A 12,030-nucleotide genomic window follows, 5' to 3' on the forward strand; every position below is an offset into this window, starting at 1 on the left:
TACAAAGCTCTGACTGCTGCTAACACACTGTCTCATTTACTTGGGCTAATGGGTTTATGTTCTTTAAACCAAACTTGGACATTTTCTGTTCTTCCTTGCTCTGAGGAAACAGGAGCCTTGGGCAATTGTGTATGTAGAACCTGGAATCAATTTATCTTACCAATTAGAATCTATACATCTTGGATTAACTTCTTTTTCTGTGCCATTTCTTGTTTCTGCTCCAGCTCTGAAGGGTCAATATAATTCTAATTGGGCTGAAAGGGATGCGACTCCTTCACTAGATGCTTCATCAAACTCTGATCATAAAATCAATTTGTATGAGCTCTTTTCAGTCTATTGCTCAAATTGGTCAGAGCTGATATTTATATTTGCTTTGCTCATGCAAACCTCTTGGAGGAAATGAAAGCTACTTCTACTATTGAATGACACAAAACTAATTCCAGCTCTGCTAGAGTAAGACCTTTACCAGAAAATCCAATAAGAGCCTGGATACAGAGTTCACTGACATACTTAGGAGCCACACTATGGCTACCCTGAGGCTGAGACTAAGGCTCTGTTCACAGGACCGGTCAGGCTTTAGACTAAATACCGGTCTTTTACAGGTCTAGAATGTATCTTAGATGTTAAATGAGCTGGGAGTTGATGGCATTTTGTTGGATATGCTTTTAACTTCAGTGACATCCTATGCTACTAAGAATGCTGAGTAAGATGTGCTGATATGGATTATCCTTACTCTTTGTCCTCAACCACATGGCCAATGTCAGAGGCAACGTGCCAAGCAGGATGTATTCTTTGGCTGAAGCAGCACAGCTGATACTGCACAAAGCCACAGGTAATGGTTTAGTGAAACAACGTGGGAATGCATTTGGGTAAAGTGAGGTCTGTTAAAGAATGATCATTACCAGCAGTTTGAAAGACGTGACTTCGCGCCGAAATAGATGCGTTTAAAGAGGTGGTACCTACCTCAACCATCCTGCAGGTCTCCTCCAGCTGCGTGACTATCCCTTGTGCTCTGTCATTGCTCCCCACCAGGACTGCGATGCCATCACTCAGCTCAGACTAGGCAGTAAGGGGAGAGCAAGCAGGAGGGTGTTAGACTGTTAGACACCATCCCATGTCAGGGTGGCACATCTAACACTGGGAAACAGGATACAAATGAGCCACACCAGGGTATTAGCTCTTTCCACCAGAACCGAAGAAGACTGGAGCTTTACCTGCCCACAAGTTACCAGCTAGTACTTTGACATTTGTTTCCTCTCCCAAAACACTATGAAAACATTGACATTTTGAAACTTTTATTGGAGAAGAAACTATGGCTTGAAAAGGAGGAAGCACTTTGTTCTAGGAGGCTCTTCTAGAGGCTTTAGTGTGAAGCACTGTGTTTTGATAGCCCCAAAATATTCCCTTTGGGTTTGAGGGAAAACACTTTGTCTCTTGAGGGTATGGGGGTGTTTTTAGTATCTGAGTCTAGCCACACCACTGTGGTATTTCCCTGAGGACTGTAGCTCTTGGCCCTGGACAGCAGAAGAGGTGGCCCATGGATCTGGAGGGACCAGGGTGCTATAGAGCCCCTGGCATGAGGACAGTGGGGCTGGGGCTCTGTTGAGAGGGGAAGGGAGAAAAGGAGAAGGGGAAGGTGAAGCCTGAGCCACTGTCACAAGGGAAATGAGTGGAAGAGGAAATGGCCTGAGTGTGGGGATGGAAATGATGGTGAGGTATTCTTAGAAGAGGAGAGATGGAGAAGGTAGTCCCTAGGGAACTTGGTGAAGGTGCTGGGGAGGGCAAGAGGCCCTTGACACACCGCTGTAGTGACAGGTAACCATGTCCATGGCCTTTGAAGCACACATCCTGCAGGCTCTGAGCTACTTCTCCAGTCTGGGGCATGACATTCCCTTTCCACAGGCACTCTGGGACGAAAGCCACTGCCTGCAGATCTGCACGCAAAAAGAGTGATAGGGGGCATGGATTCCATCCAAGAACTTCTCCCCCCTTCTCCCTCCTTTTTTGATTGAAAAGGATGCTTGTAACTACTTCCCTAAAGCGACTTCTCATTTGTAGTTTCCACACACAGGCATCTGTGTGACAAAGTTGGAGGCTGGGACTGCAAACTTGGACTGTCTGATTGCTTGCCCCACTGGGGCCCTCCAGAAAAATGAGCTGTTTATCTCAGGAGGATAACCCAGTGAGTCAGGTTTTAAATTAATACTGTATTAAAAATAAACAAGTCTTTTACTGGTGACAGCAAGGGCAGAGGATGTTAGGTACATCCTGTGCTGCCAACTATTGAATATTCCTGCGTTCACTTGCAGGAGGAGGTTTTTCACTCAACTTTTCTTAAAAATAGGATGCTGAAAGGCAAAAGTGCCTGATAGATAACTGTTTGATTTGTAATGGTCTGTTCTCTTTCCAGTTCATCTGCTGGAAATACCACTTGTTTTTCTGATCTAAAAGGAGTGGGAAAAGAGATTAAGAACCTCAAAAGAGAGATCCTTAGCTTCACATCAAATTACTGTTTAAAATGTTTACTCATTATACTAACAAAAATTGGGACATTGTAATACCTTTCTGTGTGATCTCTCATAAATTTATTTTTCCATGTTTCTAAAAGAGTTCTTACAGATTTGTGTGAACCTTTCACTCACACACAGGGATGGGAAAAGCACTCCCAGGCCCCTTTGGAAACTCGCAGGAATCCCATGGGAATACTTTCTTGTCAATGGTACTGTCAGTTACTGGGAGGACTGTGAGAAACACAAAGATATTTACCTTCTGTCGCTGGTAAACATTTGTGAGAAGAGCAACTTGACAGTCTTTGTGGGCACCAAAGACTTTGCACAGGGAGCAGGTGGGCATTTCACAGTTCAAGCAATAGATATTAATTCTCTCATCTTCGTGCTCTTCGCACATTGGCTGGTCACACTTCCTTTCAGGTCTGCTAAAGAAAACAAGTTTAAAGCATACTTAGTGCTTGTGAGTTTCTGATGGCAACACTTAAGGTACCAGCACGAGATATGGTACCTTTGTATAGCAGTGTCCAAGGATGACCTGAATGTGCAGCACAGACTTAAACCTGCCACATGGGATGACTAAATAGTGAGCGGTAAAGCTTAATGTCCTGACACAACAGGATGAGATGACAATATAGCAACAGTACTTCATATGGGGATTCCAGCTGGGAGTGTGACTGAACCCTTGCTCATATTTAAAAATGTGAATAACCTCACTAAGACAGATCTCAAACTACTCGTGTAGTTTAATTAGCATGCTATCTAACATCTGTCTGAAATATGAAACATACGTAATTTCTTTCACATTCATCATGCAAGATGTTGGGCACTTGGCCTTAATGCAGCAAAGCTCTTATGCAGGGGATTAATTTGAAGCATGAGTTGTAGGTATTGATGGACCTTTATTTCTGCTGATGGAGCTTTGTGAGGCCCAGGTCAGAACTGTCAATATCAAACAGGAATGGGTCCTTACAGACTTTACACTAGGTCAGCAACCAAAATAAGGTCACACACAAATTTTAGCTGCATGGCACCTGTCTAGCTTGTACAGTGTCAAACTTTTCGACAGTAGGTAGCTCAACTGTAACCACCACCAAAGGCATGGGTTGCAAAAGAAGCATTCCTCTCCTGTGCTAAGACATGAACTATCACCAGGCTGCAGCTCCATCCTGATCTTCTCTTCAGCAAAATTATTTAGCCATATGCACACGAGTTGATCCTGGCTACTTCAGAAACTAATTTAGTTGTAGCTTCCTTTAAATGAGCCACTTAACTAGCATTCCCAGTGTAAGTGAAAGCTCTGGTCCAGTCTGCGTGGGCAGGCTGATGGCTTTCTGAGCCTACACTTCAGGCTTAGCACCTTGAGAACATCTGTGGCAAGCACGTGAGTGTGTAAGGATGCAGTACCAGAGGACAGGGTCAGACGATTGATGGATGAAATGTACCTACGGGTTCAAGATTCCAGAAGCTGTCACTCTTACTGTGGCCATGTCAAGCATTTCCAACATAAGCCATTATCCCATTCTGCTACCATTTGGAACGAGAAATGTGGTTTAGCTGTAGTAAGTGGAACAGGGCCATCACAGAAATACATCTTTTTATCATTAGATAGAAAATATTTTCTGAAATTATAGAATTTAATGGAATTATATGGAAACATTTTTAAAAGCCAAACAAACCTCTGTAGCAAGGAGTCAACCAGTCATTCTATTCAAGTTTAAAAATGTATGGAAAAATCATTATTTTAGATTACAGCAGAGATTTTCCATACAGTTTGGTAGACTAGACATGGCACTTATTTTTCAATGACAAAGTACAGGTTTTCTCTTCTAAAGAGAATGGGATATGATTAAAAAAAGATCAAGCAGCAAAGAATGTATCTTATGCATTCATATTTTTTTTAATTTCAATAGGGCACTGGAATTTAAAGGGTTCAGAAGGAAAATCTGTAATCTGCAATATAACATGATACACCAGAGTAAAACAAGATGGACACTTCTGAAGGAAGCCTGTATTATTTGAGCAGGATTTCCAGCATACATTTACATAAGGCACTCAATGTGTCAAATCTAGCATCATTTTAATGCTAATCAAAAGAGGTGTGTCTCCACTATAAAAAATGCTTTACATAAAAAATGCAGCAAACAGCCCCTAATATATTCATGTTCCAATGCACCAGTGGGAGGGCCTGCAGGTGAGGGCAGTAACAGACAATGAATTTCGAAGTGATTAATAAGCCTGAAATAGCTGCTCTTCCTGCAGATATTTACAAGACCAGAAACAGAAACTACCAGAACGTTATTTGACACTGGAATGGTGCCACTAGCATGGAAGACACATGGCAGAGAGCAAAAAGGTGACGGTGTCAAGCAAGTTCAGCCAGAAGTAGCCAACCTTCAAAGGTACCGCAAAGAGCTGGAAGAAACCTGGCAGAACTCCCTGAACTAGCAGGGCCCTGAAAACAGAGACAGTGACAGAAGACTAGAAGTAAACAGATCTACTGTCTCCTTCCTAGCTGGTGCAAAATGAGAAGTTTTTAGCACAATTCTTAACTTTAGAGGGGATCCTCTAGGTCTATGTTGGTGTAGCAAAGGCCAAAACACAATCTCTAAGTTTAAAATGGTGGTTGATCCTGTAACAGGAGATTAAAGAGTGGCTGATAGGAAAACTACAGCATTGCTTTAGCAGAAGAAAAGTTTCATCACAGACGTGCTAGTGACCAAAGAAGTGGCAGGTTGCTGAAATGGCCTAATAGCTTTATGCTCTCATTCTCTGCCTCTGCTCTTTGAGATGATAAGCCTGTGTTTGACTGCTACAAACTTATTCTTTTCCATTAAAATTGGGTTTGGACCTTAATGTGCAGTGTTGTGCATGTTTTATGGAGAGGAGGATTCTCAGCACTGATGAAACCACACCTGGAGTACTGGGTTCTGTTCTGGGCTCTCCAGTACATGAGAGACATGAACATACTGGAGAGGGCCCAGCAAAGGGCCCTGAAGGTGTTTAAGGCTCTAGAGCATCTCTCCTGTGAGGAAAGCCTGAGAGACCTGGGAGTTTCAGCCTGGATAAGAGAAGATTCAGGGGGATCTGAACAATTATCTTGATCTTATCAGTACCTTTAGATGTCTAAATAACTGAACAGAGGGTGTAACAAGGACAGAGCCGGGCTCTTTTCAGTGGTGCCCTGTGACAGGACCAAAGGCAATGGGCACAAACTGAATACACAGGAGGTTCCCTCTGAACATCAGGAAACATCTTTCCAGTCTGAGGGTGACCAAGCACTGGCACAGGTTGCCCAGAGAAGTTGTGGAGTCTTCATCCTTGGAGATATTCAAAAGCCATCTGGACATGGTCCTGGGCAACCAGGTCTTGCTTGAGCAGGACGGCTGGACCAAGAGACTTCCAGAGGTCCTGTTCAGTTTCAGCCATTCTGTAATTCCATGATTTGGTGATGAAATGCAAAGTTGCTGGGTGTATAAAGGAGCACACTTTAATTAGGACATAGTAAGACCTTAGGAGGACTGCTGATAGTTGGAAGGCATGTTTTCCTTAGGATTTTTACAAATCCAGTAAAGTCTCCACCGAAATCCTGAATCCAACTTTGATAGTGTTTTTACTGAAGACCCTAAGGTAGCTGTAGGCCTTCCTGTACCATCACCTCACCTAGGGCCTGCACCTGGTCAAGAGATGGAGAGAATTTGCATGACTGTGTGAGGCATAGTCAGGCTATTAGTGAAGAGACTCAGCTTTATTGGCCCCAGTGTCAGTCTCAGGCAGACACCACCAGTGACTGGCCTGCACATGACTTCATGCTGCTTACTGTGACCCTTTGAGTCTGACAGTTTAGTCAACCTCACTGTCCTCTCTAGGCTTTATTTCATCAGTTTGTCAATAAAGATGTTACAGGGGATGGTGTTGAAAGTCTAGATAAACAACAGCCACTGCTCTCCTCTCATTCACTCAGACATCTCACTACAAAAGGCCATCAGATTGGTCAGGCTGATTTCCCCTTCAAAAATCCATGCTCACTATTTCTAATCACCTTCTTGTCTTTTATATATTTGAAAATGGTTTCCAGAAGGGTTTGCCTGAACAGTTTTCCAGGGAGCAGTGGAGGATGACCAGCCCATAGTTCACTGGGTTCTCCTCCTTGCACTTCTCGAAGACTGGAGTAACATTTGCTTTCTTATAGTCCAGCCATCAGGAACCTATCCTGATTACCACAGCCTTTCAAAGATTACCGAGAGTGGCCTTACAATGACACCAGCTAGCTCCCTCACCACGCATGGATGTCTGTCATCAGGATTACCAGTTTTTTTTAGTATTCCCTAACCTGGTTCCCCTCCATTGAGGGTAAGTTTTCCTTGCTCTAGACTTTCCCACTGGTCTCAGGGGCCTGGGATTCCTGAAGACTGATTTTACTAGTAAAGACTGAGGTAAAGAAGGCATTGAGAACCTTGGCCTTTGTCACAGGAGTCTCTGCTCCATTTAGTAATGGGCCAACACTTGCCCTAATCTTCGTATGGCTGCTGATGTACCTGTAGAAGTTCTTGTTAGCCTTCATGTCCCTCACCAGCTTTAGTTCCAGGTAGGCTTTGGCTTTCCTAAGTCCATTTGTACATGCTTAGATGGTGTCTCAAAATATTCCTGAGTCACCTGTCCACCTTCTTTTTGCTTCTTTGTTAATGTTTTATTTTTATCAGGAGCTTCTTGTTAATCATTGAGGGTATCCTGCCACCATTGCTTGAGTTCCTGTAATTGGGGACAGACCATTCTTGAGCTGGGAGGAGTTGGTCCTTGAAAATCAGCCGCAATGATGGACTCTCCCAAAAGCAGTGAAAAGCCCAGTGATATCCAGGGTAGAAATGAAGCTTGAAAAATGAGAAGACCATAAAAATTCATATGGACATAGGGATTCCTGCAGTTCCATAACACTAGTACTATTGTGAATGCTTGGCCCAAGAAAACCATAGGCATAGGTGAGCCTGGGGCTTTGTCTCTGTGAGGAGTTGGAGAAGATCCAGGTGATCTCTCTCCCTATGTCTTTCACTGCACAGCCTCCAGGGATCCTCCTGCTCCATCTGTGCTTGGGGATGTGGGGACAGGTCTTTCCCCAGTAGGTGCAAGGCAGAAAGAGCTCTTGACCCTTCCCGATCAGGATTCAGCTGGTAACAAAGCCCAAAGCACCCTCTGATCAGGAATAGCAAGCCAAGCTCATTAGAGGCTGCCAAAGCTTGCAAGAAGTCACAGCCTCCTGTCGCTACCATTTCCTGGTGGCAGCAGGCACCCTGGTGTTCTTCAGATAGTTCAGGTAATCAGTGGCCTACAGACTTTGAAAGATTGGTTTAGTATTTTAGCCCGTTCTATTTTCGCCAGGTTCAGTCCTTTGTTGGTCTTTAAAGATTAGTAGGACCCATGTCCTGCTTGAAGATTTCTTTCCTTGTGTTGCTAATAGATTCTAAATTGGGCAACAGGCTACACTGCTGTCAGCTGGAATTTGATGAGCGATGGGATAAAAGACCATATGATGTAATTTTTAGTGATAGGATGAGCTGCATGTGAGAGCTTGGGCAGACCCTCCCAGCCCCATAGCCCCCTCTTGCCTCAGCTTTTATTTTAAAAAAATTAAAATAGAAACTCAAATTAAAAAAAAAGTATTTTTACCTAAGTAGGACATAAAGCTTGCTCCCTATCTGAATACCCCTCACTCTCTTAAGTTCACGTGAAATGCAGCTGGGAGCTGGCACCATTCTGGCACATGTAATTAGGGTGAGTTACATCCACAGGAGGACTCAAGGGGAAGAGGTTCCTGTCTGGAAATCACAGGTGCTGCCAGTTTGAAGGGTTGTCTTGGGAAAAAGGAGGAGGCAAAGGTCACACCTCCACCTTCCTCTTATGCACCTCTGTCAGACCCCAGCCCATAGTGTGGAAGAGACTGGTACAAAAGGAAGAAGTGGAGAAGGCTTGATTTCCCTTGGCTTTTTTGGTTTCAGTGGGACAGCACAAGGTAAAGCTATGGCAGATCTCGCTCACATTCTCATGGGAGCCTGAGGAACATTAGGCAGAGGGAGATAAGCAGCTGAGGCCTACAAAGTGCCAAATAGTTTAGATAATGCTGCTATGCATTGCTGGTACTACATAATCCTGATGATAACTTCCATTCTAAGGACATACATGAAGGTTAAATAAGCACCTTAACAGACTAAATAAATAAAACTTCTGAACAAATATCTAAGCAAATACATGTTCACGTTTGTATTTTTTTCCGTTGTGCACTTTTATTAATAATATGTTTTGCTTTTGTGGAATTTTTAAAGAAATTTACTAAATCTCTTACATTTGTTTAACTGAATTTTGTTCTAATTGCCCGTGAACTACATGGGAAAAGGACCTGCACTTATTTATTTTTTAAGTTAAATACAACTGTAAGCTGAAAACAAACAAACCACAATGAAACCAAGAAAGACATGATGCCACACGTGTCCAGCTTATTTGGTCAAAAGCGAAGTCCACCAACGTACCTTTCCTGATTCATTTCCTCCAAGATTTTCCTGACTAAAATAATATTTGGTTATGAATGACACACACAAGGGTAGCTGAACTTCCCTTGGCACTGAGTGCAAAGGGCAGCAGTCCGGACAATTTTAAGCCAACTCTGTGGTCTCCAATGCTTTGGAGCTCCAACCTATGCCCAGCTACAATAGTGCCCATAGGGATTCAAACAGCCGAGAATAGCCAAAGCCACCGTTGGGCTCTGAAACGTTCTGTCTGCTGGTGACTGTCCTCCTCTGCCGGAGAAGGGTAGAAGTGCCCTAAGATGTCCCAGGCACTGAGCTACGGTGGTTGTGTCCACCTGCTCTGGTGATACCACTTAATTGCTGCTGCGAAACCCAGCTCTGTGTTGGTGTGAGTTGGAAAGACTGTCAGGGAGCACAGCCAGGATTAACCCTTTCTTCGGGTGTACAAAACACCCTGCTTTACAAAACCAGCCCACACAGCACTGATACATATTATTTCTGGATATTCCTTCTCTTTTATGGAGTCCTAAATAAGACTTGATTTCATGAGTTCACAGCCTAAGCTGACAGGAATGGAGATTTTTTTATTGAATTTTGATTTGACATTATGATGCAGGGTATCTTCTGTGTGAATTTCAGTTTTCTTCTTGTTTGCACTGTGTGTCCCTCAGGATTATCTAACAAGATTTGAAATTTCTTTCCCTTCTTTAGCATGAGAACAGGCAGGTTAAAGACAAATAAGAATCGCATGAACTGTTTTTAAAATAAACCTTGTGAACCTAGCTGCTTTTCCCTTATTCATGTGCGTAGCCATGCTGACCTCAGGGGCTTTGCTTGCAGGGGTAATTGTTGCTCATGTGAATAAGCATGGCACTATCATCTGCTGAAAGTGGAAGCAGGGAAATTCAGTATCTATTTGGATAAAGTTTTCTATGTTCAGTGAGAGCTGACTTCATTGCACAGCAAACAGACAGGCATGCACCACAGCACGACCTCTTTCTGCATTTCCAAGAGAGAAAACATCTCGATCAACCTCATGTGCTCCAAACAGAAGGACAAAGGCCACCAACCTCCTGGGCCATGTCTGCTTTTGCGGCAAATCCCCTCTGAAGGACATACATTCACTCGTTACCTCGTGGACTCCTGCTTGTAGATATCGATGATGTTCTCCACCAGCAGGTTCCTCTGCAGCCCGTAGACACCGTGCCGGTCCAGGACCACTTCGTGTCTGCAGGAAGGGCAGCGAAAGCGTCCTCCCGATGCCACAGTTGTGCCTCCCCTGGTTGGCAGGTAGGGGTTGGAGGCCTGCTCTTGCCAAGCAGCACAAGGAGAGGTGAATCAGGCCATGTAGAACCATGAAAACCTCTATCAAAAGCACCATTTGTGAGTATGTCCAAGGACAGGGTAGCTCCAACAAGTCATCTCCAGGAGAGCACTCAACACGGGCGACCATGTCCCTGCCACTAATAGGTGACACTTTAATTTGCTCTGAGCTCAGCCCTGGCCCCTGGGGACACTCAACTTCTGCTTTAAATCACTTCCCTCTTCCCCATCTTACTGACTGTTAAAAGCAAGCAACCAAAACGTGTTACAAAATCTGCTTTTCCATTCATTTCAGCCAGTGCTGCCCAGGAAGCAAAGCTTTCTGTGGGAAGAAACCTACCTGGAAAATGTCGCTGGCGCATTTCCGACAGAGGTTGTGCTGGCAGGGCAGGATGACCACTGGCTTGGTGAACATCTCCAAGCAGATGGGGCAAATAAGCTGTTTCTCCAGGTTATCCATGGTTTGCTGCTCTTTGGAGAAGGACTTGTAGCTCAGGGAGGAGCTCATCCCTAGCTTTTCCAGGGGCATACGCTCGGGATCACTGCCTCGCGGAGGAGTTTCCGGGTTAATTTCCCTTGAAATAAGTCCAAGGCTGCGCTGTGATCAGAGGCTCTCTGGGTTGCTCTGGCTGGAGGACATTGTTTAAACGAGGGGCCGAAGAGAGCCGGGGGCTGTTTTTAGCAGCACAGCGTCACAAGATGCCACCCTGCTGTGCCCATATAAGCGCGTGAGAGGGGGACAGGCGGGGACAGGTGATGGCTAGTGGGGGGACGGGGAGGCGGCCGGCAGAGCCCTGGCTCTCCTCACTCACACATGGCAGCCTTCACCCCTCGAGGAGGAGGGGGCTGAGTGATAAGCAGGCGCAATGCACTCCCCCCTTATCTCTGCATGGCAAGCAGAGAGTGCAGGGCTGCCCCAGTCAGCCCAGCCACACAATAAATACTCTGTTTTGAGCAAGGAGCTGTGGCCATGAGATGCAGGATGTAGTTTTGCCCCTGTGTTTCAGCAGGCTCCAGGATCTTGCCTTTCCAAGGTGCGAAGCATACACAATTGCTGGAGATGACAATAGGAGTGATGGCTATGCTGGAGCTGAGACACTTCAGGGTGTAAACATGTCATCACATCAAAAAACAGTTAAAAAATATTGCCTGCCTATAACTGTGATTAACTTTCTTCTGGTATGATTTTTTTTTTAAGGAGCTGTAAGAATCTAACACAACTATTCAAGCCGCTAACTCCACAGCAGCTTAAATATGCACCAAAAACATTTGAATTTCCTGATGAGAAAGAGACAGAAGAAATACAGTCTAAAAAGCTTGAATTTGTACTGCTAGAGAATAGGTGGTAATTGTATATGCTTTCTCTCCATATAGTTTAATTCAAATATATTTTAGTTTTGGGCACTGCTGTGTTTATATCTGTTTATTAGACACTGATATCCCTCTCAGCTTGGCACTTGCTCCAGAGTTATTTTTAAAATGACAATTTCCCAGATAATTTGTGGCATGTGATGCCTGATCTTAAGGGAAAGCCATCTGCGCCTCTACTTGCCAATAATTTATCACACAACTGTACAACCAATAAATAACTCATCCTCAAATTTACGGCAAAGTTCCTGCATGTACAGTACAAAATCACTTTGCCACTGTACTGTACCTGTAATGAGACTATTGTCTTATTT

General features: G+C 44.2%; 1 protein-coding gene across 6 annotated transcripts in view; it reads right to left on the reverse strand.

Annotated features, from left to right (window-relative positions):
• Window positions 1-11,026, reverse strand: part of TRIM55 (tripartite motif containing 55) — a 37,301-nt gene extending 26,275 nt beyond the window's left edge. Inside the window, exons 1-4 of one of the 6 annotated variants that reach the window (XM_082044064.1) lie at window positions 10,689-11,026; window positions 10,158-10,330; window positions 2,767-2,932; window positions 964-1,059 (exon numbers count right to left, since the gene is read on the reverse strand). In XM_082044064.1, the coding sequence (XP_081900190.1) occupies window positions 964-1,059; window positions 2,767-2,932; window positions 10,158-10,330; window positions 10,689-10,877 (624 nt within the window). In that variant the 5' untranslated portion in view covers window positions 10,878-11,026. Of the gene's footprint in view, window positions 1-963; window positions 1,060-2,766; window positions 2,936-10,157; window positions 10,331-10,688 lie in introns of all 6 variants that reach the window. The other 5 variants (XM_082044062.1, XM_082044063.1, XM_082044061.1 and 2 more) reach the window with 5 other exon arrangements.
• Window positions 11,027-12,030: the final 1,004 nt, after the last annotated feature.

Source organism: Streptopelia decaocto, assembly GCF_964273445.1.
Source record: "Streptopelia decaocto genome assembly, chromosome: 2".
Taxonomy (NCBI): domain Eukaryota; kingdom Metazoa; phylum Chordata; class Aves; order Columbiformes; family Columbidae; genus Streptopelia; species Streptopelia decaocto.